The 17011-nt window shown below is 47.4% G+C and overlaps 2 protein-coding genes and 1 long non-coding RNA gene across 27 annotated transcripts; 2 read left to right on the top strand and 1 right to left on the bottom strand.

Annotated features, from left to right (window-relative positions):
* Positions 1 to 66: 66 nt before the first annotated feature.
* Positions 67 to 6168, bottom strand: LOC110968163 (ribonuclease P/MRP 40 subunit). 2 transcript variants are annotated; one of them, XM_051953870.1, is made up of 8 exons: positions 5946 to 6168; positions 4271 to 4415; positions 4112 to 4180; positions 2247 to 2342; positions 896 to 1018; positions 657 to 822; positions 456 to 590; positions 67 to 379 (listed from the first exon to the last, which is right to left on the bottom strand). In XM_051953870.1, exons 1-8 carry the CDS (start codon positions 6060 to 6062, stop codon positions 181 to 183), a joined length of 1050 nt encoding a protein of 349 aa, XP_051809830.1. In that variant the 5' UTR covers positions 6063 to 6168; the 3' UTR covers positions 67 to 180. The 2 variants fall into 2 exon arrangements, with proteins under 2 accessions (XP_051809830.1, XP_051809831.1); XM_051953871.1 differs by lacking the exon at positions 2247 to 2342.
* Positions 2341 to 4176, top strand: LOC127535566 (uncharacterized). Of its 23 annotated transcripts, XR_007944394.1 has the most exons (9): positions 2341 to 2544; positions 2614 to 2774; positions 2867 to 2981; positions 3028 to 3234; positions 3304 to 3464; positions 3511 to 3648; positions 3718 to 3809; positions 3856 to 4039; positions 4086 to 4176. It is a non-coding gene; the product is annotated as an uncharacterized LOC127535566 (long non-coding RNA). The 23 variants fall into 23 exon arrangements; XR_007944402.1 differs by lacking the exon at positions 3718 to 3809 and having other exon boundaries at positions 3120 to 3234; positions 3856 to 3947; positions 4017 to 4116; XR_007944392.1 differs by lacking the exon at positions 3718 to 3809 and having other exon boundaries at positions 3051 to 3234; positions 3856 to 3947; positions 4017 to 4116.
* On the top strand, positions 6164 to 16936 carry LOC110971190 (RIO kinase 1 (yeast)). 2 transcript variants are annotated; one of them, XM_051953840.1, is made up of 17 exons: positions 6164 to 6414; positions 6948 to 7113; positions 7323 to 7413; positions 10532 to 10601; positions 10683 to 10725; positions 10807 to 10899; positions 13330 to 13442; positions 13560 to 13640; positions 14902 to 14988; positions 15130 to 15267; positions 15346 to 15449; positions 15595 to 15701; positions 15944 to 16009; positions 16086 to 16202; positions 16281 to 16334; positions 16438 to 16545; positions 16614 to 16936. In XM_051953840.1, the coding sequence occupies exons 1-17, from the start codon at positions 6368 to 6370 to the stop codon at positions 16722 to 16724; spliced, it is 1596 nt and encodes a 531-aa protein (XP_051809800.1). In that variant the 5' UTR covers positions 6164 to 6367; the 3' UTR covers positions 16725 to 16936. The 2 variants fall into 2 exon arrangements, with proteins under 2 accessions (XP_051809800.1, XP_051809799.1); XM_051953839.1 differs by having other exon boundaries at positions 6945 to 7113.
* Positions 16937 to 17011: the final 75 nt, after the last annotated feature.

The following is a 17011-nucleotide window of genomic DNA, read 5'->3' as shown; positions in this document are numbered from 1 at the left end:
GTAATCCTGAAGCTGATGGATCTACCTGAAGTGAAACACCTGTCTAGGTTTAAAGTTACTGCAGAGTTGTATTCACAGAAAGAATTTTATTACAAAAAACACAACAGAACCTGGAACCCAAAACGTTTCTACAACGAAACTAATACAAAGGACAGCGACAGGTGTCCCAGTGGACAGGTGTCAGGGTGGACAGGTGTCGTGTGCTCCTGTGGCCAGGTGCAGCTGGTAGGTGTGGTCTTGGAACAGCAGCAGGTTGTAGAAGTTGTCTCCTCCCCTCAGGACGCCGTGCTTACCGTCCCCCCATGACACCGGACTGTCCACAAATCCGTGGACCGTCAGGGACACCCAGGACTCCAACAGAGGCTGCTCCAGGTAACGCCTGCAGGACAGGTGAGGACAGGTGAGTTAGGTACGGTCCCCTCATCACCCCTGAGATGCTGGGCCAGGTGAGGTACCTGAGCTCCTGGATGAGGCGCTGGACGTCTGGAGGCAGCAGCAGGCCGCAGACCGACACCCTCAGAGCACCGCCCAGCCTTGTCTTCGGGTCGGGACACGTCAGCGAGGACAGGAAGCTGCTGGACGGGTCCTCCCTGAAACCACAGAAGAGTCAGCAGGAGGACACCAGGTCATATGACACACTGATGATGTCATCTCACCTGCTGACATCAGCGTCCACGGCACCCAGCCACTCCAGGAGGCCGTGAGGGTCACATGACCGAGGGGCGGGACAGGACAGGTGGGTCAGATGGCAGTGGCTGACCTCAGGTGTGTGCTCTGACCAATCGTATCGCGACAGTAAGGGCTGCAGACAGGCCCCGCCCCCTGTGGAACAGAGGCATTGTGGGTAAAACACAGCCAGGAGCAGACAGCAGACAGGTGAGATGATGTCACTCACCTGGATGATGTGACAGCAGGAAGTCTGTCTGTAAACGAAGGCGGGACTTCAGACCTGTGAGGAGCCTCATGTAGCCCCGCCCACCAGTCGCCATGCTGCTGTCGGTCAGGTCGACGGAGACGACTGCAGGATTGATCAGACAGATGGATCCTATTGGCTGATTGATTATGATGCTGATTCGTCACGTTGTTTTAGCTCCGCCCCCTGAGGCTCAGGTAAAGGTGAGCTACAGAAACATTTATCACCTCAAACTGAAACCACTCTGACCTTTACCCCCCACAGTAATCAGATTACTTCTAACAGTAGAGTATCTGCTCTGGTATCAGATTACTAACTATGGGCTACATTCAGGCTCCATAGCAGGAACTCAGTGGAACTAAGGTAAGGTTCTCTGGTTCTTCAGTCCTCCTCATGGAGGAACCAGAGTCCACTCACATCTTCTCTGGTTTCTTCAGCTGCCCTTTGCCGGAGGGGTTGTGTTCCTCTACCTTTCTCTGGAGAACACCTCAACAGTTCTGCTGGCTTCAGGACTCACACTGCCCACGTCCCACTTGGTTCTAGTGGAGAAGCTCTGGTGTGATGTTGTTCTCTGGATGTTCTCCTGCTGGAATGTTCCTCTTCTTCATCTGGTCAGCCAGGATTCTGGTTCCTCCTCAGACCTTCATGATGCTTCTAGAAATGTCTTCAACACCTTCTGACCTCATGCAGCCCCAGATCATCACACTCCCACCTCCATGCTTCACTGTCAGGACCATCCATCCACTGTTGTAGTCCTGGTCAGGTTCTCACCAAACATCTGGACTCCATCTGAGCCCAACTCATTGATCTTCAACTGACCAAAGAATGTTCTCCAGCATCCATCAGGCTTCTTCTCATGTTCTTCATGTGGAAGTTTAGTTCTGGTCCTCCGTCCATAGAGGTTGATGTTCTGAAGGTTCCTCCACACTGTCTGAGCTTCACACTAACTCTGGTTTCCATGGAGAACCACTGAACCAAGTCTGAAGAAGCTGATGTCTGTTTTTACAGCTGGGTGGAGAAAGTAGTTCACTGTCTGTGGAGTCATTTTAGGAGCTCTGATTAGTGGAACTATGACTCCTTCTAGACCTGATTAGTGGAACTATGACTCCTCAGATGTTTCTCTTCCTCTGTTCAGTTCTTCTCCATGTGGACCATGATGCAGACACAGATAGACCCAGTCCAAAGGTCCAGGACTGAGGAAGCTGGAGTTTCTACTTTGTAAAGTTTGTTTCTGTTTATCAGAGGAAATACTCTGCTGTTCTTAAAGTAATCAGATTACTAAATTTCAGATCATGTGACATTGTGTGTGTACAGGAAGTGGGTTCATTCAGACCAAATCTACTTCTGCTCCTGTGGTTGAATTTGGATGGCTTCCCTTCAAACCCCAACAGCTCAAAGGAGTCCTTATCCAGAGACAGACACAGGCGACCTGAGGACATACAGACAGGTGAGCTGAGGACAGACAGACAGGTGAGCTGAGGACAGACAGACAGGTGAGCTGAGGACAGACAGACAGGTGAGCTGAGGACAGACAGACAGGTGAGCTGAGGACAGACAGACAGGTGAGCTGAGGACAGACAGACAGGTGAGCTGAGGACAGACAGACAGGTGAGCTGAGGACATACAGACAGGTGAGCTGAGGACAGACAGACAGCCGAGCTGAGGACAGACAGACAGGTGAGCTGAGGACAGACAGACAGGTGAGCTGAGGACAGACAGACAGGTGAGCTGAGGACAGACAGACAGGTGAGCTGAGGACAGACAGACAGGTGAGCTGAGGACAGACAGACAGGTGAGCTGAGGACAGACAGACAGCCGAGCTGAGGACAGACAGACAGCCGAGCTGAGGACAGACAGACAGGTGAGCTGAGGACAGACAGACAGCCGAGCTGAGGACAGACAGACAGGTGAGCTGAGGACAGACAGACAGGTGAGCTGAGGACAGACAGACAGGTGAGCTGAGGACAGACAGACAGGTGAGCTGAGGACAGACAGACAGCCGAGCTGAGGACAGACAGACAGCCGAGCTGAGGACAGACAGACAGGTGAGCTGAGGACAGACAGACAGGTGAGCTGAGGACATACAGACAGGTGAGCTGAGGACAGACAGACAGCCGAGCTGAGGACAGACAGACAGGTGAGCTGAGGACAGACAGACAGCCGAGCTGAGGACAGACAGACAGCCGAGCTGAGGACAGACAGACAGGTGAGCTGAGGACAGACAGACAGCCGAGCTGAGGACAGACAGACAGCCGAGCTGAGGACAGACAGACAGGTGAGCTGAGGACAGACAGACAGGTGAGCTGAGGACAGACAGACAGGTGAGCTGAGGACAGACAGACAGCCGAGCTGAGGACAGACAGACAGCCGAGCTGAGGACAGACAGACAGCCGAGCTGAGGACAGACAGACAGGTGAGCTGAGGACAGACAGACAGCCGAGCTGAGGACAGACAGACAGGTGAGCTGAGGACAGACAGACAGCCGAGCTGAGGACAGACAGACAGCCGAGCTGAGGACAGACAGACAGGTGAGCTGAGGACAGACAGACAGGTGAGCTGAGGACAGACAGACAAGTGAGCTGAGGACAGACAGACAGCCGAGCTGAGGACAGACAGACAGGTGAGCTGAGGACAGACAGACAGCCGAGCTGAGGACAGACAGACAGGTGAGCTGAGGACAGACAGACAGCCGAGCTGAGGACAGACAGACAGGTGAGCTGAGGACAGACAGACAGGTGAGCTGAGGACAGACAGACAGGTGAGCTGAGGACAGACAGACAAGTGAGCTGAGGACAGACAGACAGCCGAGCTGAGGACAGACAGACAGCCGAGCTGAGGACAGACAGACAGCCGAGCTGAGGACAGACAGACAGGTGAGCTGAGGACAGACAGACAGGTGAGCTGAGGACAGACAGACAAGTGAGCTGAGGACAGACAGACAGCCGAGCTGAGGACAGACAGACAGGTGAGCTGAGGACAGACAGACAGCCGAGCTGAGGACAGACAGACAGGTGAGCTGAGGACAGACAGACAGGTGAGCTGAGGACAGACAGACAGGTGAGCTGAGGACAGACAGACAGCCGAGCTGAGGACAGACAGACAGCCGAGCTGAGGACAGACAGACAGGTGAGCTGAGGACAGACAGACAGGTGAGCTGAGGACATACAGACAGGTGAGCTGGAGAAGATCAGTTTTTACCATTTGGCATCAAAGCGACACAGTTATCTTCATCGATCCTGGTTCTGTACGACAGACCGTACACACCACCTGAAACACAGGACAGCCAGCAGGTGTGTTCAGATGTGTGGAGGTGTGTTCAGATGTGTGGAGATGTGTTCAGGTGTGTACAGGTGTTACCTGGGTACACGGCCTTCTGTAGGAAGTCTGAGTCCAGTAGTTCATATATGGGCAGCTTCCTGATCAGGTAGAAGCTGCTGAAACTGTTCAACACTGAATCCAGATGGGAGGGGGCGGAGCTACACTCAGGCAGCAAGACAGACACCTGTACAGGTGAGACGGGTCAGCTCAGTGAGTCTGTAGTAGTAGTAACGTTCTCCAGTCCATCCTGTTCTATGTAAAAAAGTAATCGACCCCTGAGCTACGGATCCACCAAAGGACCAGAATCAGTCGTTATTTAAGATTTATTATCCCAAACGCAGTAATACAGAGTATAATGCAGTGAAATGTACTGAGCTCCTGTTCCAGACCAAAACAATACGAACAGTAAGAATAAAAACACACAAGGAATGTGTGTGTGTGTATATATAAATATGCTGCCGGCTGGTTGGATCTAAACATCTCTAAGTAGAACCCGTCCTCATTGTGAAGCAGCTGAAGGGTCTCAGAAACCAGAACATGAGGCCATGTTCTACAGAGATCCAACAACAGATGAAGTCGTTGACATCCATCAGTCTGGAGGTTCCAAAGAACAACGGAGGCAGAAAGCTGGAGATCAACCAACACTTCAGAACATCAAAGCAGACATTTAGCATTTTCAGATGATCAGTGTTGCTGTTTTCATTAACAGATTACCAATAATCAGCATCTGGACTGGACCCAACAGAACCTACTGACGGATAAAAGACAGCAGCAAAGAACCTGAAGGGAACAGAACCTGCAACTAACCAAACAACAACCTGAGTGGTGGAGAGCGTCAGTCAGGCTCAGTAAGACCGAGGAGAGCCGATCAGAGCCAATCAGAACTCATCATAACTGAACAGAACCAATCAGAGGTCCAGACATCTCAGAAGAACTGACAATGTGAAGGAAGGAAGCATCTGAGTCACCTTTAAAGTGTGCAGTCTGAATTATCTATCTAGAATATGAGCTATGAGGTCTGGTTCTGTGGTCCGGGTTCCCCCCCAGAACCTCCTCAGAGCATCTGGTTCTTCATCTCTAGTAACCTTGCTAACGATCAGAGTTCTACCTTCATCCTGGAAATATTTCCAGAGCTCCATAGAGGTGGGTCCAGATTTATCACTTTTTAATGGACTTTCTCCATCATTTCTGAGCCTCAGAACTTCATCAGTCCAGCAGATAGAACCAGGACATTTAGGAGGAGAAACATCTGAGTTCTGGGAAAAACTGACACCAGATCAGTTTAAATCCATCCAGGATCTCAGTCTGAACCCTTGATCTGGTTTCTGATCATTTCCTCTATAAAAGGCTGTGAACATCAGTATTATGGGATGTATCCTGGTGTAAACAGTAAAAACTTTAAAACGAGACTTCATATCAGCATGTGTGATTGGTGGTTGGCCGGACTTTTATTTTGAAGGGTTTTGTCCAGCACGTGTAAACGGCGGTTTCCTGAGTTAGCTGATAGTTAGCTGATGGGCTTGTTAACCAGCTAGTTAGCCAGCTGGTTAACCAGTAAACTGTCCTCAGTGAGCTGCTGGCAAACAGGTCAGCGAGTTAACCAGTTAGTGAAGCTGCTAGCTGCTGGCTAACAGACAGTCCCACAGACCGAAGCTAAGCTAACAGCTGTTAGCAGCGGGGGCTAGCAGCTAACGTGCTAACATGCTAACGGTACCTTATAGCCGAAGTGCAGCTGCTGCACCTGCGCACTGAGCCGGTTCTTCTGGTCCAGCAGACTGGACCGTTCACACAGCAGCAGGTTTCGGGGAGTCCGGTCAAGATCCACCGACATTCCTCTGAACTTCACCGGACTTTACCGGACTGTAGAACCACGGAGCTCTGAGCTGCTAGCCGACAGGAGGCTAACGGGCTGTGTTTCAGAATAAAAGCTCCTGAGTGGATAAACACACCTGTACCTGCGCGTGTCCGCCTCGGGGAGGCAGCACGAGCCGCTCCGCTCTCTGACCCTCTACCGCCGCCGTAGTGACGCGCTGGAAGCCGGAAGTGTGGCGGACACGCTGCTGCTGGGTCCGGATCGGGTCCGGGTTCTGGTCTTTAGGCTCCTGAGAGTTCCCTGTGTCCGTGGGATGTGACGTCATGTCTGCGTGTGAACCTGGACAGTTTGATGACGCAGAGGAGGACAGGTGAGTCTGAGACGGAGCCGAGCAGGTGATCAGGGCTACCGCTAACCCAGAACCAGGACCTGGATTTAGACCCAGAAACAGGATCCAGAACCTGGCCACGGTTCTGCTGTGTTTAAAGATGCTCTACGTTCTTCAGCTGCTCCTAGAATCATTAATTGTAAAAATATGAACACAAAAATGTCCAAAAACTGGATATTAACAAACAGAAGCTTCAAACTGGGCCCAGGTCTGATTAATGAGCTCATGAACTCTAGAAAGGACAAAAAGCTCTGATATGAACATTTAAAAGTATCAATAACTTCAACATGAACGTTTAAAAGTATCAATAACTTGTATATAAATGCAGAAAGTATTTATAGACTCGGGCGTTTTCGGTGTTGAAAGGACTGAACTGAAGCTGAAGGTTCATTCTGGATTTATTTTAATGTTTCTGGTTATTTTTTGTGTTTTTATCACATTAATGAAGTTTATGCTTTAAACTGAAAAACAACCTGCAGTCGTGCTTCCTCTGACTCCATGTCATTCTGCAGCAGCCAATCAGAGGCATCGGCTGTGCAGACTCACAACAGTGATGTCACGCTGCAACAGGATGATGAAGACGATATAGATGATGAAGATGAGGAGGATGAGGATGATGAAGACGAGTGGACGTGGAGTTCAACAGGAGATCTTACCAAAAGATACAATCGGAGCTGTCAGGTTTGATTGATAGATTATCGCTGATTATTGATGAGCCTATCTCATGCGTTCACTTTGATATTTTATGTTGGAAACATGCTGAAGCTCCTGCTGACACCACGTTACCACGGTTACACTTAATCATGATCTGCAAATGAAATGAACAATAGTAGATTAATGTGATCAGTTATTGATCAGGCTGTTTGTGGATTTATTGGCTTTCTGTTCAGTCCAACAGACAGAATCCGTCCAATAGGAGGCTGCCGTCCTCGACTCCATCTGACAAAGCTCTGAGGAAATACGAACACAAGATCAACCTGGGTAACAACACACACTGTAACACACACTGTAACACACAGTAACACACACACACACACACACACACACACACACACACAGTAACACACACACACACACACACAGTAACACACACACAGTAACACACACTGTAACACACTGTAACACACACTGTAACACACACACACACACACACACACACACACACACAGTAACACACACAGTAACACACACACACACAGTAACACACACACACACACACACACACACACACTGTAACACACACTGTAACACACACAGTAACACACACAGTAACACATACACACACACACACACACAGTAACACACACACACACACACACACACACACACACACACACACACAGTAACACACACAGTAACACACACAGTAACACACACACACACACACACACACACACACACACAGTAACACACACAGTAACACACACACACACTGTAACACACACAGTAACACACACACACACAGTAACACACACACAGTAACACACACAGTAACACACACACACACACACACAGTAACACACACACACACACACACACACAGTAACACACACAGTAACACACACAGTAACACACACACACACAGTAACACACACACAGTAACACACACAGTAACACACACAGTAACACACACACACACACACACAGTAACACACACAGTAACACACACAGTAACACACACACACACACACACACACACACAGTAACACACACACACTGTAACACACACAGTGACACACACACACACACACACACACACACACACACACACAGTAACACACACAGTAACACACACAGTAACACACACACACACAATAACACACACAGTAACACACACAGTAACACACACAGTAACACACACACACACACACACACACACACACACACACACACACACACACACACACACACACAGTAACACACACAGTAACACACACACACACACACACACACACACACACTGTAACACACACAGTAACACACACAGTAACACACACAGTAACACACACACACACACACACACAGTAACACACACACACACACACACACACACACACACACACACACACACACACAGTAACACACACACACACAGTAACACACACACACACACACACACACACACACACACAGTAACACACACACACACACACACACACACACACACACACACAGTAACACACACACACACACACACACACACACACACACACACACACAGTAACACACACACACACACACACACACACACACAGTAACACACACACACACACACACACACACACACACACATAGTAACACACCACACAGTAACACACACACACACACACACACACACACACTGTAACACACACAGTAACACACACACACACACACACACATAGTAACACACACACAGTAACACACACACACACACACACTGTAACACACAGAGTAACACACACACACACACACACACACACACACTGTAACACACACACACACACAGTAACACACACAGTAACACACACACACACACAGTAACACACACAGTAACACACACACACACACACACACACACACACACACACACAGTAACACACACAGTAACACACACACACACACACACACACACACACTGTAACACACACACACACACACACACACACACACACAGTAACACACACAGTAACACACACACACACACACACACACAATAACACACACAGTAACACACACAGTAACACACACAGTAACACACACAGTAACACACACACACACAGTAACACACACACACACACACACACACACACACACACACACACTGTAACACACACACAGACACACACAGTAACACACACAGTAACACACACACACACACACACACACACACACACACACACAGTAACACACACACATACACAGTAACACACACAGTAACACACACACACACACACACACACACACACACACACACACACAGTAACACACACACACACACACACACACACACACACACACACACACACACACACACACACACAGTAACACACACACACACAGTAACACACACAGTAACACACACACACACACACACACACACAGTAACACACACACACACACACACACAGTAACACACACACACACACACACACACAGTAACACACACACACACACACACACACACACACACACAGTAACACACACAGTAACACACACACACACACACACAGTAACACACACACACACACACACACACACACACACACACAGTAACACACACACACACACACAGTAACACACACACACACACACACAGTAACACACACAGTAACACACACACACACACACAGTAACACACACAGTAACACACACACACACACACACACACACACACAGTAACACACACAGTAACACACACACACACACACACACAGTAACACACACAGTAACACACACACACACACACACACACACACACACACCACACAGTAACACACACAGTAACACACACAGTAACACACACACACACACACAGTAACACACACAGTAACACACACACACACACACACACACACACACACACACACACACACACACAGTAACACACACACACACACACACACACACACACACACACACAGTAACACACACAGTAACACACACACACACACACACACAGTAACACACACACACACACACACACAGTAACACACACACACACAACACACAGTAACACACACAGTAACACACACAGTAACACACACAGTAACACACACCAGTAAACCAACAACACAGTAACACACACACACCACATCACACACACACCAGTAACACACACACACACACACACACAGCACACACACGACACACACACACAGTAACACACAGTAACACACACACACACACAGTAACACACACAGTAACACACACAGTACACACACACACACACACAGTAACACACACAGTAACACACACAGTAACACACACAGTAACACACACAGTAACACACACAGTAACACACACACACACACACAGTATTCCTGTATGATGAACAATCGTTATGTTAAATGAATTATGATCGTAATGTTTGACCGCCTGATCGGTTTCTGTGTTTCAGATAAACTGAACTTTGCCGACTCGGTGATCAATAAAGTGATGACGATGCAGAAACAGAAAGACGCCGACACGTACGTCTGAACTCACCTGATGCTGTGACATCACAGTCATGTGACAGTGTGATTAACATTCTGATTGGCTGCTTTCCACAGGTACAGAGTGAAGGACAAATCAGATCGAGCCACAGTTGAACAGGTGAGGGTTGTGTAGAGAATAAAATGCTCGTTGAAGTGATCGATGAACCGGATCAATAATCAGCTTTTCTCTTCTCGGCAGGTTTTGGATCCTCGAACTCGAATGATTCTCTTCAAGATGTTGAGTCGAGGAATCATCTGTGAGATCAACGGCTGCATCAGCACCGGGAAGGAGGTCAGAAACCAATATATTGATCTTATCTACTGATCAGTGCACCGCGCTCTGATTGGACCACAATGTTTGTGTCAGCAATGACATCACTGTGGTCTGAATAATGGCGTTCAGTCTGTCAAATACAACGAAGAAAAACTGATCCATCTTCAGAACACAAATGAGAACTGTGCGCCATGTTTGTGTTTTTCAAAACAAATCTAAAACTAATTGAAACTAAGACAACCAGGAAGTCAAACTTTGGGAATTCTGGAATGGATTAAGGTCACAGCACAGAGCTAAAGGTGAGCCACTGGACCAGCAGGATGAGGTTCAGTCACAAAAAATAAAGTACAGAGTTTATGTCAAACGATTAAAATGTTTAATCAGATTAATCACATGGTTGCCATGGATTAATTTCAATTAATCACAAATAAATATCATTCCTTTTTAATCTAAATTATGCTGCATGAGCAAACAGATTATAGAAGAGAATAAACTGAAGACTTCAGGAGTTTATTATAACCTTTAAAGGTCCGTGTTAGAATCTCACCTTAATGTGTTACTTTAAGCTGGAACAGAAAACTCCTTCCTGCAGAGAGTGAATATTACTGGATGTCGGTCAACTGTTCCATTCTGAGTTTTTTTGGTATTCAGATTTCCCACCAGAGGGCCAACGTGCTGTTTAGTAGGACCCGACTGAAGCCGATAACTGATTAATCACCTGATTCATTTCCAATCTCTAATGAATAAAATGACTTATTTTTTGGTCCCTTAACGCTTCCAACGACAAAGATCTGAATTACAGGCAGAACATTTGACTGTTTTAATGCGTTGACCTTTGATGTTTGTTTAACTTACAACAGAGAGGAATTTTCAAAAACATGCAACAAAGCATTAAACATCTGGGAAATGATAAAACCTTAAAGAGTCATCTATAAATGAGTTCTGAAATACAGCTGGTCTGGTGCTTCTAGTTGCTGCAGATTAGAGGTAGTTTATATATAATGAGTGACGTTCCTGTAAAACTATTTCTGCAGCCCTCTGATGTTCTTTAACCTTAAATCACATTTTCTCTGCTCCATTATTTTCTTTACCATGAAGTCAGGACTCACATGAACCAAAATAAAAACCAGAGAACCTTTCTCAGATGGAAAACAAAAGTATCTTTGTATCTACAATGGTCACTAATAGTCCCACACCGATGTTCCTCCATAACACACAGCGAGTTTCTGTTCCAGTCTGGGTCACGTTCTAGGATGCAAGACAAATAAAACTCAGACATCATGTTAATTATTTAAACTTTAACTTTTTCTCTTTGCTGAAGCAGGAGACACGAGTCATTGTTAATTTCATAACGTGGTTCTGAACTCACCTGTCGGCTCCGCCCACTCCTGTAATGTTACCTGGCTGTAGCTGAAACGAAGAAACGACATCATTAACAACATTTACTGTTTAATGACAAATTCAGAATATATCTGCGTTTAACTGTGGCTGATGATTATTTTGAAAAGAGCGATAATGGACAAATTTAATCAGCAAGCTGATAAATCAGCCGGGTTCTACTGTTTGCCGTCTTTCATGTGCAGCTCCTTGGTTTTGCTTCTACCGGATCCACAGCACTACGGTCAGTCTGCTGGGACAAACTGCAGGAAATGCGCTGCCAGAGACGTTTCAGGGATTTAGAGTCATTCTGCGTTAAAGTTTTTAATCAGATTAATCATGATAGCGGATCATTTTGACAGCCCTAAATATAAACAAGTAACCTACAAGGTCATGCATGACACAAAGTACATACAGAGAAAACATGCCAGATAAATCACAGATAATATGTATAATAATCACCAGCAAAACAAGATCACTGAAACATGGAAGTTTACAATAATAATGAGAAACAACACGTGGTCCGAGTCTGCTGACCTCAGGTTCTCCTGCTGAACGTTCTGCTGACCTCAGGTTCTCCTGCTGAACGTTCTGCTCCTACTGAACGTTCTGCTGACCTCAGGTTCTCCTGCTGAACGTTCTGCTCCTACTGAACGTTCTGCTGACCTCAGGTTCTCCTGCTGAACGTTCTGCTGACCTCAGGTTCTCCGGCTGAACGTTCTGCTGACCTCAGGTTCTCCTGCTGAACGTTCTGCTCCTACTGAACGTTCTGCTGACCTCAGGTTCTCCTACTGAACGTTCTGCTGACCTCAGGTTCTCCTGCTGAACGTTCTGCTGACCTCAGGTTCTCCTGCTGAACGTTCTGCTCCTACTGAACATTCTGCTGACCTCAGGTTCTCCGGCTGAACGTTCTGCTGACCTCAGGTTCTCCTGCTGAACGTTCTGCTCCTACTGAACGTTGTGCTGACCTCAGGTTCTCCGGCTGAACGTTGTGCTGACCTCAGGTTCTCCGGCTGAACGTTCTGCTGACCTCAGGTTCTCCGGCTGAACGTTCTGCAACATGTTTTTCAGGCTAATGTTTATCATGCTAGCACAGCGGCCGGAGACAGCAGAGCCATCAAGATCTACAAGACGTCCATCCTGCTGTTCAAAGACCGAGACAAATACGTCAGCGGAGAGTTCAGGTAGGTCTGACACCACAGAAGAAGAGTTCAGGTAGGTCTGACACCACAGAAGAAGAGTTCAGGTAGGTCTGACACTACCATTCCTTCAGTAAAAGTCTGATTTCTCATGTTCTACAGGTTCCGTCATGGTTACTGTAAAGGAAACCCCAGGAAGATGGTGAGAACATGGGCTGAGAAAGAGATGAGAAACCTTATCAGGTCAGAACCTTTCTACTCTCTTAGAGAATCCAGTAGAACCTGATGTCACTGACAAATAGAAGCCAATAGAAACCAGTCGATTGACAGAAAGAACCTAGCACTTAATTTGTGCTGTACAAGTAAACTTAACGTGATTGGTAGAACCGAGTGGAACCTGATCTGACAGACATTCAGTTTGCAGTAGAACTTGATATGGGTTCTATGTAGGGCGGGACCCGAATATCCGAATATTCGGTCATTAAGGTGGTATCCAAATATTAATTTTGAGATCCAAATATTCAAATCCCAAGTCAGATGATGTCGTGTGGTCCCAATATTCAGATTACTTAGCACTTAGGTCTGCCTGTTCTGCGTAGAACATTGGGCTGCAAACTTTCTCCACTGCAATCGGTCCTGCGCCTCGGCATTGTCCCAGGTGATGGTGGTTCCAAGTTGCTGTTGTGCTATTGTTAGGTCTGCTTGAAATGTCCGTCTCCAGGTAGTCTTTGGGCGTCCTCTCTTGCGCTTCCCTTCGCTTGGAACCCAGGTCATCGCGGTTTTTGCATGGCGTTGTTCAGGAAACCTCAGGATATGCCCAGCCAGCTTGACGCGACGCAGTGTTATTGTTTCGTGTAGTGGCTTTGTGTTGGTTCTCTGGTGGATCTCCTCGTTAGTTATTCTATCTTGGTAGCTGACTTTCAGGATCCTCCGCAGGCATCTTTGATGAAAAGTGTCGAGTTTCTTTTGGATTTTTGAAGTCATTTTCCAGGTTTCGCAGGCATACAGTGTCGTGGGTAGCACAATAGTGTTGTACAGCTTGAGCTTGGTGGCTGTTGTTATTGTTGATGTTCACCAGATTCGATTCATTTTTCTGAAGACAGCGGCACCTTTTCCAATTCTGCAGTTGACGTCTGCTTCTACGCCTCCATCACTTGCCAGCACACTGCCCAGATAGCTGAATTGGTCTACTGCTTCTACTGCTTGTTGTCCAACCATGATTAAGTTGTTAATGTTGTTGCTGTTGTTGTTGTTGTTGTTTACCATCATAGCCTTGGTCTTTTCAGTGCTGATTCTGAGCCCGATCTTCCCTGCCAATATTCAGATATTCATCATTAATTGGGGCCGAATATCCAGAGCCCAGAAATGGCTATTCGGACCAGCCCTAATTCTGTGCTAGATCAGGTTCTATGTAGAACCCAGTAGACACATAAAACTCGGTAGAATCTGGTTTGATTGGTAGAACCCAGTAGAAAAGTAGAACCTGCAAGTTGTTGTGTTACAGGCTGCAGACGGCAGGAATCCCCAGTCCAGAACCTCTGCTGCTCCGGAGTCACGTTCTGCTGATGAGCTTCATTGGAAAAGAAAACATGTAAGAACCGACTGAAGCACCGGCATGCCATGTATTGATCGTTCTCTGCTGTATTGATCGTTCTCTGCTGTATTGATCGTTCTCTGCTGTACTGATCGTCCTCTATGGTATTGATTGTTCTCTGGTGTTCTGATCGATCAGGCCGGCTCCTCTCCTGAAGAACGTGTCCTTGTCGGATTCGAAGGCTCGGGAGCTCTACCTGCAGGTTCTACAGAACATGAGGAAGATGTTCCAGGATGCTCGCCTCGTCCACGCTGACCTCAGCGAGTTCAACATGCTGTGAGACCATCCTTTCAGAATAAACCTCGTAGGAGATGTTCCACCGAGGTTCTCTAACGGCTCCTCATCTGTCAACAGGTATCACGACGGAGACGCTTACATCATCGACGTGTCGCAGTCGGTGGAACACGATCATCCTCACGCTCTGGAGTTCCTCAGGAAGGACTGCAGCAACGTGAACGGTGAGGAGAGAAGGTTCCTGATCAGAGGTTCCTGATCTGAGGTTCAAAACCACCGACGAAATAAAGCCGGTTCTGAGATTGGGTCTCGATGTTGTTCTGTTAGTGAGTGAAGAACCGTTCTCTCTGATGTTCTGTTTTTTCCCAGAGTTCTTTGGGAAACGTGGCATCGCTGTGATGACGGTCAGAGAACTGTTTGATTTCGTCACTGATCCGTCGATCACCTGCAGCAACATCGACCAATACCTGGACAAGGTCTGTAACCATGACAACAACTTTATTCATGAAGACAACGTAACTGTATTTGATAAAGAACGCAACTTTATTTAGAAAAACAACACAACTTTCTTTATAAAGACAACGTAAGTTTATTAATGAAGACAACACAACACCCTTTTGTTTACAAAACAAACTACATACACACATCTTTACTGAGACAGGTGAAACTTTCTGCATAAACGTGAACTTTAAATCTAAATGTGTGTTTGGTCGTCCAGGCGATGGTGATCGCAGCGGAGCGAACGTCAGAGCAGCGGTCGGATCAGGACCGAGTGGACGAGGAGGTGACAGAGCATGCTCAGGTGGTTACCATGGTAACATCCTCTCCAGCCATCTGACCTTTCACCTGTCGCCTCCCAGGTGTTCAAGAAGGCCTACATCCCCCGAACGCTGACCGAGGTCAGTCACTACGAGAGAGACGTGGACCTGATGAGGACCAAGGAGGAGGAGTCGGCCATCAGCGGACACGACGACAACGTACGCATCACAGCCACACGGCCAATCAGAACGCAGCACAACAGGGTGGAAGTGACCATGATGTTCTGTGTTCCTCAGGTTCTCTATCAAACGCTGACTGGACTGAAGAAGGATCTGTCTGGAGTTCAGACGGTACGAACACCTCTCACTCGCTGCTGTCAGCCTAGCCTAGCTTAACCTAGTCTAGCTTAGCCTAGCCTAGCATGATGGTGACACAGCATCCATGTGTCCTCAGGTTCCTGCGCTGCTGGAAGACGAGTGCTGTACCTCAGAGGACGAGGAAGAGGAGGACGATGAAGAGGAGCAGCAGGAGCAGGATGAGGAGGCTGCGGTGGACAGAAAGGTGGAGATCAGAGGTAGAGGTGGAACGTTCCTGAAGAACCCTAACCCTAACACTGCTGTCTGTTTCAGGAGAGGAAGAAGATGGTGAAAGAAGCTCAGAGGGAGAAGAGGAGAAGTAAAGTACCCAAACACGTGAAGAAGAGGAAGGAGAAGGTGGCCAAGATGAAGAAGGGCAGATGACATCCTGACAGCCAGCCAATCACACACAGGGACTGGGAGGGCGGGGCGAGAGGTGACCAGTCATCACCTGGACACTGCTGCAGAAGCATCTTTAAATAAACCATTGCTTGTTTACATTCTTCAGCCAATCACAGAGCTCCCTGAGAGCAGAATAAACATGTTTGCATCCTGATGTGTGTGACTGTTCTAGATTAAAGCTGGTCCATGTGTTCTGTGTGGTTCTCTGGTTCTCTTCTTTGTGCTTTTCTATTCATTTCTGCTGCCATGGGATCAGCCAATCAGAGCAG

The sequence above is a fragment of the Acanthochromis polyacanthus genome, chromosome 9 (genome assembly GCF_021347895.1).
Source record: "Acanthochromis polyacanthus isolate Apoly-LR-REF ecotype Palm Island chromosome 9, KAUST_Apoly_ChrSc, whole genome shotgun sequence".
In the NCBI taxonomy this organism is placed as follows: Eukaryota; Metazoa; Chordata; class Actinopteri; family Pomacentridae; genus Acanthochromis; species Acanthochromis polyacanthus.
Note: the sequence above shows the minus strand (reverse complement) of the source record. Positions and strands in the feature narration are given on the sequence as shown.